The sequence below is a fragment of the Macrobrachium rosenbergii genome, chromosome 55, assembly GCF_040412425.1.
Source record: "Macrobrachium rosenbergii isolate ZJJX-2024 chromosome 55, ASM4041242v1, whole genome shotgun sequence".
Classification (NCBI taxonomy): Eukaryota; Metazoa; Arthropoda; class Malacostraca; order Decapoda; family Palaemonidae; genus Macrobrachium; species Macrobrachium rosenbergii.
In genome coordinates, this window is record NC_089795.1 from 73,569,683 (window position 1) to 73,586,709 (window position 17,027).

The following is a 17,027-nucleotide window of genomic DNA, read 5'->3' on the forward strand; positions in this document are numbered from 1 at the left end:
GAGGAAGAAAACACTTCATAAACCAAATCTGACTATTGAATTAATACACCAGCAACACTTTTGAGTAAAACATTATAAATGATAGAATTATACAAAATTTAATCTAATTTCACCAAAAAATTCAATAAAAAGGCACTTAGTATTTTCTGCAAATAATAATTGCTCAGGATGATGCTGTACCAACTTACCACTGATGTAAATTTACCATTTAATGGCAATAAAATAAAACTGTTAAAACCAAAAACTAACGACACTTAAAAACAAAACTGACAAGAATCCTATTTTATCTTTTTTATTCAACTAACATCTTTTTCCGTTTTAAAGATTTATCTTTCAAATGTACATTCACCTACCCTGCCTGTAGTCACTTCAGGAAATAGTAACAAAGGGAAGAAACTTAATGGAATGTGTTTACTTAATATAGTATTAAGATTTATAAATTAGGTTAAGGTTCTTTTGATAGCTGTGGGATAAATTAGTTTAAAGATTCTTTTTGTTGGTGGTTGTACATTAAGATTGATGAATTACATCAAGGTTCTTTTTGGTTGTCATTGTACATTATGACAGATGAATTAGATCAAGGTTCTTTTTGATGGTTGTTGTAGTATTAAGACTGATAAACTGGGTTAAGGTTCTTTTGATGGTCGTTGTAATATTAAGATTGATAAATTAGCTAAGGTTTCTTTTGATGGTCATCATAATAAGTTAATAAATTAGATAGGTAGATAATTTTTTAACCTCTCAAATTTGTTCCCCCATCATCCCACCATCAATTGTGTGTCAAGAAAATAGCCCCTAAACAGTACACAGAAATTCCTAACCTCATAATCAAAGACACATTCTTTAGTCTCCCAGACATGAGCAAGTACTTGTAGTCTCCCAGACATGAGCAAGAACTTGTTCTTGCATGCATCATTGGGCTCCATCAGTAGATGCTAACTACCCTCATAACTGTTCATGTCTATAGCACTACAGTAGATATAGCTACCATAATTTCCTCAGCTTTTATGCCTGGAATATCAACATTTGCAGTATTCAACATTTATGAATATTAATTTCCTTTTTCACAGCTATTTACTTTTTTTTTAGTATACTATCTTTCAGTTTCTCCTCTTAAAAATCCAAGCATAACCCTAGATAAATGTAAATAATGTCAGCACTGGTTTCACCCAAAGTACCACAGTTTCTATTCACTTTTCAGTCTTTGCAACTTTGAATTTTGCTCATCTGGTTTTGTGATAATCCTGATATTTCAGTCTTGTTCTTGAGTACTTTTCCTAATGATCCTACTGAAATATGCAGCACTGCTCACCCACTTTTACCTGTGAGACATGTTGGCACTGGTTGCCTATGCACTGGTCACACCATGGGAAAAGAGCCCACAGGTCACAGGAGTTTGCCTAAAATCTTTCTCTCCCTTGGTTAATGTGAATGAGCAACATTTTTCCAGTTCTACATCTCTGCTCATTCACCTGTTTGCTGCTCATCTGCTATTCCTGTTGTGGATGCTATGCCCAATAACCGGTCTACCCCATCTGAGTACTTCCTTGCCTGTCCGCTCTGTTCCTATGGTGTATGTGCTGCCAATGCAAGCTGTCAGCCTGAACCTATCTTACCTGCTGTAGACACTCCAGTGACAATTTTTTACATTTGCAAACGATCATCTTTTTGTCCAAGTTAGAAAATATTCAATGCCACCTTTGCCAGGCTACTGCTTCTACGGTGCTGGACTTACATTATCAAACATCCACCACTGCACACATACACACACACTGGGCCAGCTGCTCCTAGTGTTTTGGCAATCTACATTTCTTGTTCTTGGTTTGCGTACTTTCTACTACACTCACTGTGCCTGCTACTCATACTGATGCAGCAATTTTGCTTTGCCTTTACCTGCAGTGCCTGTGGTACACATGGTACCCAATACATTTACCAAGTCTGCTGTTCCAGTTGTGTCTGCTACCTACAGCTATGCCTGTTGCATCTACTGCTCTTGTAATGTTTGTTCTCTTCCTCCTCCTGCTATCTCTTTTGCTGTTCTACCATCAGCCTTGCCACTGCCTGCTACTTGTGTCTCTTCTGTTTTTCTGCCATTTCTGATGCTGTTAAACCATTAATTGTGCCTTTACCAGCTCTCTTCATAGATGCGTCTGTGGCTCTTCTCTTACAGCAACTGAGTTGGAGGATATTCCACTACCCAATTCTAACCACTGTGCGTCACCTCTGAGTAGGTGGTCTTAGCTTAGTATGAGTTTACAGTCATCCCATGAATGGAATTTTCAAAAATAAATGAAAGAGGGAAAGGAAATGTCTCCTTGGAGAAAGCACTATCAACTCAAGGCACCCAGCCAGATCCATTGGCCAAGGAGGTCAAGTAAGCAAGATAGCAGCTATAGTTCCAACCACACTATTAAAAGGGCCTTCCAGTTAGACCTGTTGATGGATGCAACTTCTTCACCTCTCATGACTAAGTAGGGTTTAGATCTCAGTATGTAATTAGTAGGGGTTTGTCTAATCCCAAATCTAGCAACGTGTTGTATACTTTAGGTCAACTACAATCAGTTGTCAAAGGTAAAGTATTTCTCAACTTCAACCAGTTGTCAAAGGTAAAGTATTTAAAGTTTTTTCATAAAGTGCAGACACCAAAAAGAAAACTGAGGATAAGGGAACAGTGCAAAATCCTTTGATATTGCCTACTCACAAAACCGGTGGGCCCCTAAGGGGAACAACCACCAAAACATAGGCATTTTAATATTCAGAGTGGACAAACTTTCATTTAAATCTAAAAAGTAATGCCTTGCAAACTTCCTCAGAACAGAATTCCCAATAACAAGTACACGAGTCACTAAAAGATGACAAAGTTTTAAGTAATTTGTATTTTTCCTAACATACAAACCTGAGGTCTTTACATAGGGGATTTACTTTCAGTCCAAGCTGTTTAACTAAAAAAACAAGGTGGATATTGGTAGTTGGCTACCGATGGTAGGGGAGTATTCCCGCTATCCAGTTGGTACGCATTCACTTTACCTTTTGGCCCAGGAAACAGAATGAGGGATGACTAGAGGTCGGCCATTTATGTCAAGACCTCAGGTTTGTATGTTAGGAAAAATACAAATTACTTAAAAATTTGTCATTTGTTCCTACACCTATACAAACCCCTGGTCTTTACATAGGGGAGACTTACTTCTTGGTGGGAGGATTCTGATCAAATCTTTGGTCAAGTAAGAGCAAAGAAAGGAGACCTATGTCTCTGACCTGTTGGACTAGCCAAATATAAAACAAACCGACGGGCAAACAGACAATCTCCCTACATGCACACCATGCAAACAATGGTCTGCCTTTATTCACTGCTTGATTGGAATTCCCTCAAACATATAGGATGACTTGCATACTTAATGTGACAAACTAATAGAAGAGATACAATGACAAGGAAGAGTGAGACAAATTGATGGACAGTAGCACTCTCTACACTTGTTACACTAGTTGATCTCTCTAAGTTAGGAAGGTTTTATAAAACAAGAAATCAATTAGTTATGTTCAAGCACTTCCAAAATGAAGATGAGTTAATTGGATGCTGTATACAATAACCAAATGTATAATTAAGAAAGCGTTTCTTTAGATATACTGACTCAGCCGTCTCACTATACCAGTAAAGGAAACATTAGATTTTTAAATTATTTCCCTAAGACTATACCTATGCTTCACTTTGACTTCACATGTGTGTTCTTAAAGCCTATGTCTCAGCAAAAATGCCAGAGAAGGTAGAAAGTTTCTAGGCTAAGGCTGAGCAACAGTAGTACTGTAAAAAAACATGATGTTCCCCAGACATTACTCAAAATCAATGCCAGCCCTACTTATAGGCTTCAGGCCTACACACAGGATTTAAGCTCCAAGAAAATGTTGAGAACAGAAAGCAATGTTGTCTCAGCTACAACCAAGTTCAGCTGGTAAGACGGTTCACAGCACTGGTGATGACTGCTACTGAAGCCTGCATATCTGCAAGGCCATAATGATTTCACGACTTCCAAACTTATCCAAACTTACTTTACTAACTTTAGGGTCCATAGTAAAGCACTGAATGCTTCAAAGAAACATATAAACAAAATTCGGACTAAGTACATACTGGTGCATTCCATAACCTATAAAGTTTATGAAACTAGTTTACTAAACCATTCTGTTGCCTATAATCCTTGGCAGATGAAATTCTGTAGCTTAGGCTTCCCAAAATTTGGTGCTCATCTTTATATACTAGTTCACAACCAGTATCTTGAGGACTCTCTTTCAACCATTCCTGTAAGACCATCCACTATTACAATAGTTGCAGGCACTAAGTTGCTAGTGCCTCAGAGGTTAACAATTCCCAGCATAGCTCATACTGTATCCAAGGAGGAAGTACTTCAAACCTGGTCCACTAGAAATGTAGCCAAGTTCCTTCTTGCAGGCTCTATTTTCAAATTAGTATCATTGCAATATGAGACATGGTTATTTCTTGCATCTTTGTTTTTAAATCAGTATATCAGATTTCATCAATCAAAACAGCACAATTGGTTTCCTGCAAGTTCTCATCCATGTTTATGGGTTTTTTATACTGAACGAGTTTTCCATATTTTACATATCTAGTATGTTTTTTAGGGCATACTGTATTGTACTTGTGTTTAAGAGCAATTCATTTTACAAAAACATCTCTGAAACTGAATGATAGTTAAATTAATATATCAAATTGAATGGTAATTACAAAATACCATGAGCAAAGGATGATTAATTACATGGAACTGCTGTTCACTATAAGCTACACGAGTTGGCTCCAGGGTACTACATCATGTAGGCTATTTACCATATGGATATATGGATTTTATTAATTACACAGGGAGGAGACCTGTCACTTTAGTTGAGGTGCCACTGTATTCTAACAACAGCAGAACAAAGGACGAGAAGCATGCATTATAGTAATTCCAACACCCTGCCTATAGCAGGCTTAACAAAGAAAAACTTTGCTACCCTGGAAGAGCTTTAGCACAACACTGTCAATCGTTGAGGTATGGGCGAAGCAGGCTCCTCTCTCAGGATAATGCATACAGTGTGACAATCATTTGTTCGGGAAAAAGGAGTTTGGTTTGACTGGGATCACAAATCTAAGGGAGGCAATATGATTAATTGGTTTTATTTGGACAAACTTTTTTTTTTGGCATCATTAACTTTTTGTTTCACATCATGAAAAAGATGAAGCTCAAAGTGCTACACTTACTTTATGTTAAAATATTCATAATCAAGTGCAGAACATTACCAATGCGCAGTGAACCACATAGAGAGAGAGAGAGAGAGAGAGAGAAACGTTAACTTCAAGATAACTTACCTTAACTTTAACAACTTTAACAACTTTGTGAACTTTGGCTTCACAAAATGCACCCTTGTACTTAGCAGAAACTTCTGTCCCAACAGTTAAAAAGGGAGGGTCTTCAGGCTGAAATTACAGAAAAATGCATTACAGTATGTGTAAGCACTTTGGTAATATGAAAAAAATAAATAAAATAAGCTTTTGCAAAGCCACATTTACTAGAACCCGTTCACGAATTGGTTTCACAGTGAGTAAACTCCAGACAAGCCTGAACACCAAATCAAATATGTATATTACCAATAAAATTTCAGTGTCTTCAGAAATATGAAACAATACACCTCTAACCAAAATACCACAAAACTAAACAAGTAAATTTAACAATACCGATCAAATGCAAATGAATATTAAGAAAACTTCAAGTAGTAGAATACCACCCATGGTTTCACAATAACCCCTTAAGATACCAGACAATTGACTAAATAATCCATCTGCAATAACAATTGTAACCATCAAACTAAACCAGTGCCAGACACATACTCCAGCTATAATGAAATCAATGGAAGCAACAGTATACCATACTAGCTTGGGGCAGGAAAATTTAACAAAATACAAATCAATTCTCGACAACACATCAAGAACTGTCTTGAAACCACAATTTGGCTCCAGTTTTCACAGAGTAACTTAGCATTATTCTCCTGTAAACAAAACGAAATTGAAAAAAAAAATTTACAAATACTCATGTGACTCAATGAAATACAGTACTGCACAGTAATGATTACTTGATCCTTATGTCCATTTGTGGTGAAAACTCACAAATTCACATAATCTTATGAAGGACATTTCAGTGACCGGTCCAAAAGACATTAGTATTTTATGTAAGTATACTGAACTTGGAATGATGTCAAAACTATCAGTTTTAACATGCACAGTAACAATTTGAAAATTAAAAGCCTTCAGTTCAATTTTGAATGATTATACATTAACCAAAAATAATATTTGTCACAAAACCAAAAGTCATCATTAAAAACACTGCACTTCATGATATTCTTTCCACACTACAAAAATTACAACAGTCAGTTCCTAGTTGAACATCAAGACTTAATTCCATATTACAGTTCTACAAAAACACCTTAAATCTGCCAACTTTCAAGTTTTATTTCTGTTGAGGTACTGGAGGTCACTGATTAGACATTCATCAGTTCAAAGCATACAGTCTACAGATTCATCAATTTCAAGCCATTTTCAATTACTGAAAATCTGATACACAGCACCAATTGTAATACATTCTTGAGCAATGCACCAAAATGAAGTTGGTGTATTCAATGTAACAAGAAAATAAAAAGTGCTCTGTAAGCAAGGCTGGGATACCAACATTCCTTGAACCCCTCCTTACATGCATAAGAGATCTGGAAAATACCAAGAAGATCAACAATACAATGCTTATTGAAAAAAATAAATGGTAACTACCTTTCACTCTATCTAACCAAGAAGGATAGTGAAGAAAAGAAAACTACTGTACAGCAACAAACCTTCAACTTAACCCAATATCAAAGTACAATAATTTCTTATGTGTCAAGATCCTGATATAAAAATATACAAAAGTAATATACAGTACCTATAATTAATGGCTACACAAGACTTCTCAACTCAATAGCAACCTCAATAATTCATACCAAACCTTTAATACAGGCCATTCTTTACTCTTGCATATGACAACCTAATCATCCACTTCAACACTTAGGTATTTTGACAACGGCCTGAAGGTTGTCCACTAGTAGTGTCACAGCACTGGATGCTTGCGCAGAGCAAGGGTATCATGTCAAACTCTTAGTACACATTACACAGAACCTCAAAATTAAAAAAAAAAAAAAAAAAAAAAGCATTACACTAAGCACCCAAGTAGTAACTACCTCTTCAAAGTCTACATATTATTTTTCATATCCTAACCTACTGGAAGAGATAGCGAGTCATGCAATATTCTGTAAATAAAAAGTAGGGTAGAAGGTGACAGATGAACCTGGCTGGCACACAAATGACCTCCTGCCATCTCTACTAATCATCATCTGTGGAGAGTATAAGCAAAAGGATATGTTGACCAAGTTTCTACTATACAGTAGCTCATCTACAGGCAAGTTTACGGCACAATAATACACTCAACTACAATGACTAAAGCTTACCTTCTTTTTATAAGGTTGTACAACAGCTGCTTCAGTGATATCCATCCTCTGTAAGAAAACAATACAGTAATGTACTGTATAAATGGATGGCCAACTAATCTACCAAACCCAACAGCTATTTTACTAAGGACCTGGAAATACTTTAGGTATGTTGTGTTGCATACCTCATGACCTAAAACATAGGTCTAAAAACTTGGCATACCAAGAATGCACATCTAATATTTACATAGAAACCAAAATCTACGGGATATACAAAACAGAGGATATCCTAAGGCTTATAACTTAAAAACATTTACTCTACTAATGCCTAAGATCACTCCACATGTCAAATGGCCTGAACATGTAGATATTTGACAACAATAACCTTAGTAACCTATATTTAACCCAAGGAAAGAGGAAAGTGGGATGACAAGATTACATTTCTGGACAGGATATTAACAGCAGTAATATGCCTTTGCATGGAAGAAAATCTTTTGATGATGTACTTACCAATGATAACCAATGCCAGTAAATTAAAAGAAAACAATCTACCATATATACAGTGTGCACAGACTAAGATAAAGGGAATACTATACTGTGCTCAAAAGACAGCCAACCCAAACTTTCCACAAAGAGACAAGCATATGACATACAGTACACCTAAACTGGAAGAAAGTAAACTCCAGCTATAGCAACCAAACCGTGAGATTTAACATACTGTCATGTTAAATAAAATGACAAAGTCCCTTCCTGCACCTAGCCAATAGGGAAAAAACGAAACCTTACAAAGAGGGGAAGTGATGACTGATGGTCCACATGATGCTTTTTATACAGGAGAAAGTACCAAAATGCATCAACCAGTGGGAAGATAAAGAACTTGTTGGCATCCTGGGTACTCTCACTGGAACTTGCTGCTTTTGCTTTATTCTAGTGAGAGTTCCTAAAATTCTTCTTCTTAAAAAGGTCCTTAAAATCAACCTGAAAAAGTTAGGGGATAGAGAACTTACTTTTGCACAAATCTGCTTGCTAAGAATCCCTAAGGTGCCTCTTATACAGGGAACATAGTCCCTCACCCTGTGCCATGCTGCTCTAGAGGAAATATGAACTTGCTTACCTGAACGAACCTGCTGCAGTCACAAGCACAAACAATGGAACTTAGCAGCATCCAATTAAGTCCCTACCTCTTCCTATTCAAGGGTGAAATCTGTCTAGTCAAAGCCCAGTGTGAGGGAGATGAGCCAGTTTTGAAATTGCTCAAAGGGATTTATCAATGTAAGGGCTCTGGCCTTGGCTGCAACTAATGTTAAACCATTAGTTTACTGAGTAAAAGATCATCCCTCAAATATGCCAGGCTGAATACACTTGCAAACCATCACTTGCTGAGTGTGGTATATTAATAATTTCTGAATTTGTGGAAGTCAATCACCAAGAGCATTTGTCACCTATAAATACTATGACCCACCAGAACACTGTACTTAAAAAAGGATTTAGAAGATTATCATTACTAATACCTTTGAATAATCTTTCTTCTGCAATTCTTGTATAAAGTAAAATTGTACAAGGGCAGTTTATGATCATATGCAAACATGACGTATGCAATTTACACATTTCCATGAGATCTTGTAAGTGGATGCAACAGCAAATAACAGAACATGCAGACCCAACAGACTACCCAAAATAGGCACAGGCAAATCTAAAGTGATTCAGCACTTGCCAGTTGACACACACACACACACATCTGAGTTCAGGAATCCTTATCCTACCCAGAAAAATATTAATCTAGTTTAAAGAATGTAACTTAATACCTACTTCACATAATTAAGCAATATGCTGAACAAGACCAAGGATACTTGAACCTTGAAATAACTTGACCTGATTCCAATTATAGTCACCATGAGCTAGCAAAAAACCACCTATTAAACAGCCATTAGGTGGTTTACAAGCTTACAAGTACATTACCTTATTTTCCCGCAAATTCCACATTTTGACAAAACTCAAGAATTACACTTTTCATCTAAATGAAGTAACAGACAGCCAGATATCAGGTACCTGGTCATCAACATTTAAAAAATGTTTCCTTTAAATCTGAACTTAGTCAATATTTACATAAAACCTTTTATATTTGACAAAATTAATCTGTTAACCATAGAAGCATCCTGACTTGACCTTCTGCAGCTGTCATTGTCCAATTTCTCAATCTTTTCTAGCCTACAAACAGAAAATGTAGCTATACTGACATGCACTATACAGTACTTTTATCAACCTATATAAGCTGCCAAATCTGACAAAACAATTAAAGAGAACTTATAACAATATGCTACTTATATCCTTCTTTTCCCTGCCAAAACATACCACAATCCTTAGCATCACGCCAAACAAGTAAAGGCATATACTGTACTGTATTCATCACCAGAGTATCCTGAAAACCTTTCACCTTATTATACCATGTTTACAAGATACACTGCTTCTCATTTTCTGTCATTTTAATCAGTAAATTTTACTACATAATCACGCTTCTGTTGTAAATGCAATACAACTTTATTTATATATAAAACACTGATGCTTAAACAACTGCATGGGTCACTAATGCTGACATTATTTCCATAATTCACAGCTAGTACAGTAGCCTATACTAAATACCATTCTGCCATTTGGGGGAACTGCTTATTAATAGAAACGTTAATGTTTCCATGTAATGTACATATCTACAATGAAGTACAATGATCCATTACAACTTCTCAAACCTCCTTGGAAATGAGAATCCTTGTCTATCTCCATATGTGACCCATTTTGAGCCTGATATAGAGTCCAATCATCTCATACAAATTTGACATTCATAGAGAATTAAACCAAATTAACCATAACCATTCTGACATTTGGTAACTCTGGGATGTCTAGAGAGAATCAGGTATTCTAACTATCTCCTATGCAAGTAGAGCTGTCGGATTAAACCAGTCCAAATTAGAATTGAACACTTTGGCGTAGTTTTCCTAATGTACTCCTTTGTGATGATTAACAAATAGTAATAATATATACTGTATATCATTGGGAAGGAATAATCACACCGTTTGATGGTGGAAATTACCGTATAAATGCCACTATTATTTTTTTATATTTACAAAAAAGTAAGAAAATTTTCGTTCTAACTTCACATCATTCTTACTACTATTTATACTGTAATTTTCCTGCATTACATTTTTAAATATATCAAAGTGAAGAGAACTAATTGGCTTCAGAATAAAGCCAAACCAGCAATCTATTGCAAAAAAAATTACAAGCTACAAAATATCATTATCCCTCAAGCTCAAAAGCAGTACGCAATAACAGTTTTAAATGCACCCAAATAATCAAAGGGTAAAAATTAACCCTTCGGTTGAAAAAAGGAGAAAGATGAGAGTACCTTTGGTTTTGTAAATAAAGAAATTTTACAAATTTTCAAATTCTGTTAGAATAAATAATGCAAACTTTTACCTTGTCACTAATAGAACAAGCACTTGGGAACAAATCAAGAAAAATTTCTCTCAAGTCACTATCTTCACAACACGCACTCCTGCATATCTAGTCTCCAGTCAAGTTAGCGCCAAGTACCAGTTAGGGTAGGAAGTACCCTTACTGATGTATAGTTTTACTGGTAAATTCAATGATTTTCTTTCAAAAATTCATGGGCTTAAGTAACTAGTTTGTTGAAATCTGGGGGAAGAGGGTATAATCGAAATAAAGGAGCACTTTAATTAGAAACTAATATAAAACAGACTACTACTTCGCCATTCTGGTTTGGTAACTACCAACTTATGTGCAAAAAATGGGCACTGTATTTCATGCCAGACCCTAAGGATGAACATAAACCAAACTAAAGATGGTAAATATCATAAACATTGAGGAAAGACACAAACATAAACAAAAGGTGGTAGCCTAAATATTGTGGTCAGAGACTGGCAGGAACCAGGCTAAGTAACAGTCTTAGTCTTACCTAAAATTTATCAAATGTTACTCTGGCAAAATCATAAGCACTTGTGAAATTTTAATGAAATAAAAAACGCAGTCTAACGTAATGTACTCTGTAGATCTAATCTAAATCTTAAATGTGCTACAGATGAGAACTGGGGCAAAAGGCATTCAACAGGCTAGCTCAGCCCATCACAGAATGTTAAGCTGTGGCAAGCCAAATGGGCACATTAGACTTCTAAAGAATTGAAGTAAAACTTCGAGTTTCACATGACAGGGTCTAAACTAGGTTATGCTAGTCCTAATGGTAGAGTAATTTATTCTTTAAGTGTCTAAGCTACATAAATAAGGAAACACAACCAGGACATTCCTATTTAAAAAAAACTGTTTAGCGAAGGCCACTTGGCCAAGGTTCCAGCCAATTCATCACTAGACTGCCACCCGGGCGTAACCCAATCCATCCACTCTGACCCCCAAGGTAGCCCTGCCTCCACTAAGTTATCCACTGACTCGCTCATCACCTGGTGGGCCCTAAGTTAGTCCACTCCACTCGACTGCCTACCTACCTAGGTAGTCCAATCCACTCGACTGCCTACTCCTCTTGCCTAAGATAGCCCAATCCACTCAACTGCCTACCCTCCTAACCTAAGGCTGCCCGAGCCAAACGACTGCCTACCCTCCTTAGGTAGCCCGATCAACTCATATGCCTGCCTACCCTTAGGTAGTCAGATCCACTCGACTGCCACCTTCCCTAAGGTAGCCTGATCCTCTCGACTGGCCCGGCCAGAGGAGAGGTCAATGGAGCACAAGCTCAACACACACGGTAGATGTCGAACGGTTCCGTCCAACACACAAGAGCATTAGGATCCAGGTCACGAAAACGTAAACGCGAGGACAGGAAAGTAAAAAAAAAATAAACAGGAGAATAAATAAAAATACAAATTCTCTCTGGAAGGGAGATGAGGAACAAGTTTCAACTTCTGAAACGGGGTCTCAACCCCACACACTCCTCCTCCTTTCATGAAACGAGAGGCTTAGGTGCACGTACTCACCTGCATTGCTAATGCAGTGCAATATCAATAAATACGGTTTAAAAAAAAGCAGCACTGGTGATCATTCAGATTCCTCTAGCCATTACGGCTGACGACGAACACGACAACAGACCACCATAACATCTGTAACAACAACTTGTCACCACTTGTAACCCTGAGCCCTATTGGTCACCCAGTTTAGAAACCTGCCTCCCGATTGGTTGTTGATGCTAAACAACTGACGACAGACTTCCGAAGGTGAGGCTTCATTAAAACTAATGTTTTTAATTATTTAATAAATGTTGGGTTAATAGACTTGGACTTTCTTTGTGATAAATAATATTAAGTTATACTTTCTCTCTTCTGTTCGCGAGAAGATGCTGTAAAAGACCAAATTAAACGTTAGCGTCTTGTCCTACGTAGGGCATACATCTTTCGAATGTTGTTGTTTGTTGATTATTTTGTAACAGTAAATTTTGAAAAATATGAAAATTGATGCTTAACTAGCGTTTATAAGAAAAAAAAGCAAATACCTAGGCTATATTACGAGTCTGCTTTAATCCAATGCTTTTATGAACCGATGCTGATGTTTATGACAAACATTTTTTTCGTCGTTTTTTATTCTTTCCATTCCAATGCATTCTCTGTTCGTGCTTTTCTTTATGTTTAGAACTGACTAATGGATCTAATTTTGGTGAGCGAATAGTTGTGAATAGTTTGTCGTAACCAAATTTATGAACGTTGTCTTTATTGTCCTTTCGTGTTCCCCCTAGAAATAACGTACGTGACAAATGACACCTAGTGTATAATCGAGATGTGCGTTCCTAGAGGTGCGTTTACACTGATTTCAATCTAAGCGATGTCACTGAGCCTGCTACACTCTAATTCCAAAACAAATAAAGACTAAAATTTTTATTGAGTTATATGAACAAATTTAATTCGTCGTTAAAATTTACGAATTTCGATTGCTGTGTAGGGATGTGGAGTAAAGTAGGACACAGTCACTGTAGACTACATGTTAATGGCATGCGAGTAATCTGTTCAAGCCGTGCATGATTTCATTTAGTGCCAGAGGTCCCTGGAATTTGCAAGGGAATTAGGATAAACCCGATAAGTGTGTTCAATATTTTCGGTTACTGGTATAAATTAATTTAAGATGAAATATGAATGCATCAGGCGGGCAACTATTGAATTTAAAATCTTTTAACTTCCAATAAATCTAAAGTAAATAAAAACCGCTGTCCCCCATCTATTTACAGCACAATCGTGTTAGGGTAAATTCCGTAACCCAAATGAGAAAGAAAATTCCGCAAATTCCGTAGTTTTTGAGTATTAGAATTCGATATCTTCTAATTAAATTTCATTGCCAGAGATTTTGTTACTAGAAAAAATGACATTCAACAGACTTGAAGAACTCAGAGTAGTAGGTGGTACACTGGACTAAATAAGTATCTATACTGTATGCTTGAAATAACTTTCACACTAGTCAAAATTATCCAGATAATTGGAGGACAAGTTATAGAATTATAGACTACATTTTGAAATATATGAACCTTCATCATAGTAACAATGGGTGCCAAGTGATTATGAAGCTTTGCTGAATAATAATGTAATAAGGTCACAGGATTCGAATGTGACTCCTGTCAATGCATAACAAAAGTAACACATCCTAGAGAAATAATACATTGAGAAACTAGTGGAAACGGATTATGAAAGGTCAACTCAAATGCAGCACAAAAGCTTTAAATTTAAGATGAAAAAAATAGAATAACGGCTAAAATCTGGAAGGGCGAACACAACCTTACAATTGTTGAATAGAAAGAAATAAAATTGCATACATATGTGAGTCAAAATAAGCCTAAGTCATGAGGTGAAATTTTTCGTTGGGGTCAGTTCGTAAATTGATTGACTGACCGGTTGTTATCGACACATGAAAATTAATTTGCTAGGCTTTATTAAAAGATAAATCTTGGTTGAAATTTTCACCTGTAACATTCACTCAGTTCACTTATGAGACTGTTGGAGTCCCTCTTATCAAACCTCATTTGGCCCTAATTTATAAGTTGGTTATATACATAGTTTAAAGTTTCCTTGAACTATTGTATCATTACTATTTTTTTGTTAGATATTAAATTCGGCTACATCTTGAATATCAGCGAGTTTTCAAGTGTTTTTCATTCATGGGACAATTTAATCAGCAGTCAAGGTGCCGTCTGCTCAAATGGGGAAGTATTACTCAGCCAGCTAATGCTAATGTTGCAATTATTTGATTGCTTTCGATCTTTTTCTTGCTTCACTGGTTTTGTTCCCCGCTGACTGAATACACATGAGACCACACTTTAGCGCTGCTGCAAATTTCTCCCCTGATTCTTTATATTTTAAGCACGCCTTGAGTAAAAATGCTGACATTTGTAAGACTGCACTTCATGGTACTTTTGGTACACACTGAAGCGTATCTCGCTCACGGGCGGTTTATTTCCAAATCCAGAGTTGTTTCGTACCTGTGAAATAAGCATTCGTAAATTTTGGCCTTTATGCCAAGGACTCTCTTTAGACTCCATGATCCTGTCTGCGCCATCTTCCTCCTCCTCCTCCCCCCCCTTCTCATCAGCGTTAACATCATCACCAACTTCATCATCATCATGTAGGACATTAGCTTAATTAGGATATTTAGTCATAGTCACTGACATAATGCTTTTCTTCTGCTCAGTAGTTTCAGCAGAAGGACCGGCTGATTTGGTGACTAAATTTTCGATGTATTCAGTTTAGTTGAAGTTTATTTTGCTGAACTGCCTTTGAATTCGAACACACGTTCTAAGAGTTTGCTCAAAGATGCTGTTTTATTTTTTTCATCATATAAAAGTCAAATTTTCCATTTTTAAGATTTCAGTTGTTCGATAGACAATGTTTAACACCATCGAGGTTTTCAGTGTTAAACTACTATAGTTGCAGGGTCGTCTACACTCAATGCAACATTCAGTGTGCGCATTCTTTTTTATTCTTATCTCAGTTTTCTCTATTTTATGAGAGATTCGTGGGTTTTTATTGCACGGTTTATGCTGTATAGATCCGATATATCACTCTGTTTCCAATCACCTTCCTCTGTTCTGTTACAAATATAGTCCACCCATTGCTTCTAACTTTGGTAATATGTTAACCTCTGGATTTTATTGTGGTTTCTGAGATGTAATCTCTCTCGTCAAGTACGTTTGTTTGCTTTTAAGGATAAACTTACATTATCCATCTCCTTAAGTTTTCGTATCACACCACAACTAAAATAAATGTTTAAATTTGCTTGAGCTGAAATCCTATGTACTATAAGCAAAATGCTGTAAGAAATATTCAGTTTTGCGAATAGGAACGCGAAGTTCACTTAGTAACCGTTGTAAAAAAAAAAAAAAAGGAAAAAAGGAAAGATATTGACATGTCTATGTATTTTAAGCTCTGATAAATCTTTTATCTTCAATCTATTATGACTCAGGTAAGACTGTAGAGAAAGGTGAAGTAAACAGTAAGGAAACTTCTTTTTGAAGGAATGAGTAAATGCGCATATAAGGAAATAACTGGCTACCTAAGCTAGCATCATCACCGTCATCATTCACATTAGAATTTCAGGTTTTCCCTTTACTATGTCTTAATGAGTTCTGTTCACACTACTCTACGTTGTGCGTTTTCCGCCAGAATTCATATTCCGTTCAAGTCTTTATTTACTCCCTTTCTCTATGATCTTCTGGGACATTCTACGTGTCGGTGTCCTGCTATTAATAACATTGCCAACTAACTGCTTCACGTTCGTTGCTTTTCAGCCTCCGGAAATCTCAGCTGCTCTCCCATTTGTTATACCCATCTCCCCTGCACACTCAGGCTATGAGTGTCGTCGTTTTGTGGTTATAGTCTTTTATAGTCTTCATTTGATTTGCAATGATGTTTTATTAACCGAATTTACCTGTGTGTTTGTCTATGAGCCATAAAAGCTAGCGAAGAGCTCCCCGTCAGTGATGGCGAGTTATCATGGATCTCTCGTTTATCGTCCTCTCACTTCCATTTTATACTTGAGAACCAACAAAAATTTTATGAGACTACAGTTGGCAGTGAACGTAAGTGCTCGTGAAGGTCGTAACTGACAAACTTATCCAAAGTCCAGGTCCAATTGTAGAACAATTTTGCTCCCCTTTTAGTCTTTGTATCCTTTTGTATACTTTTATAAATCTCTGCGCTCAAAATGATTAGATTTGTACGCATCATCATTCCGTCGCAATGTTTATTCTACAAAATTTTGCTTTGTAAAGGATTAAATCTGCTCTTTTTTTCTTTTGTCCTTTAATATTCTTAAATGAAATAATTTTACATACATCTATATTTTTTTTATTATCTTCGTGAGGCAGTAAAGTTATTTCCATACTGACCTATTTGGGATGTTGATTGCTCGTGGGTATTCTAACTTCACTCTCGACGAGGCCAGGTTGTTTATTTCTTTCTTATTCATTGGTAGACTTGCAGATCACTGATGGTAAATCCATATTTCCGGTGAGCCCTCGTTTCTACCGTAAGGTTATCTTT

General features: G+C 36.5%; 1 protein-coding gene across 1 annotated transcript in view; it reads right to left on the reverse strand.

Annotated features, from left to right (window-relative positions):
• LOC136835410 (AT-rich interactive domain-containing protein 4B-like) overlaps positions 1–12,662 on the reverse strand; it is a 71,670-nt gene extending 59,008 nt beyond the window's left edge. Inside the window, 3 exon segments of the mRNA XM_067098905.1 lie at positions 5,354–5,461; positions 7,513–7,560; positions 12,489–12,662. Coding sequence (XP_066955006.1) covers positions 5,354–5,461; positions 7,513–7,560; positions 12,489–12,494 — 162 coding nt within the window. The 5' untranslated portion in view covers positions 12,495–12,662.
• Between the last annotated feature and the right edge of the window lie 4,365 nt (positions 12,663–17,027).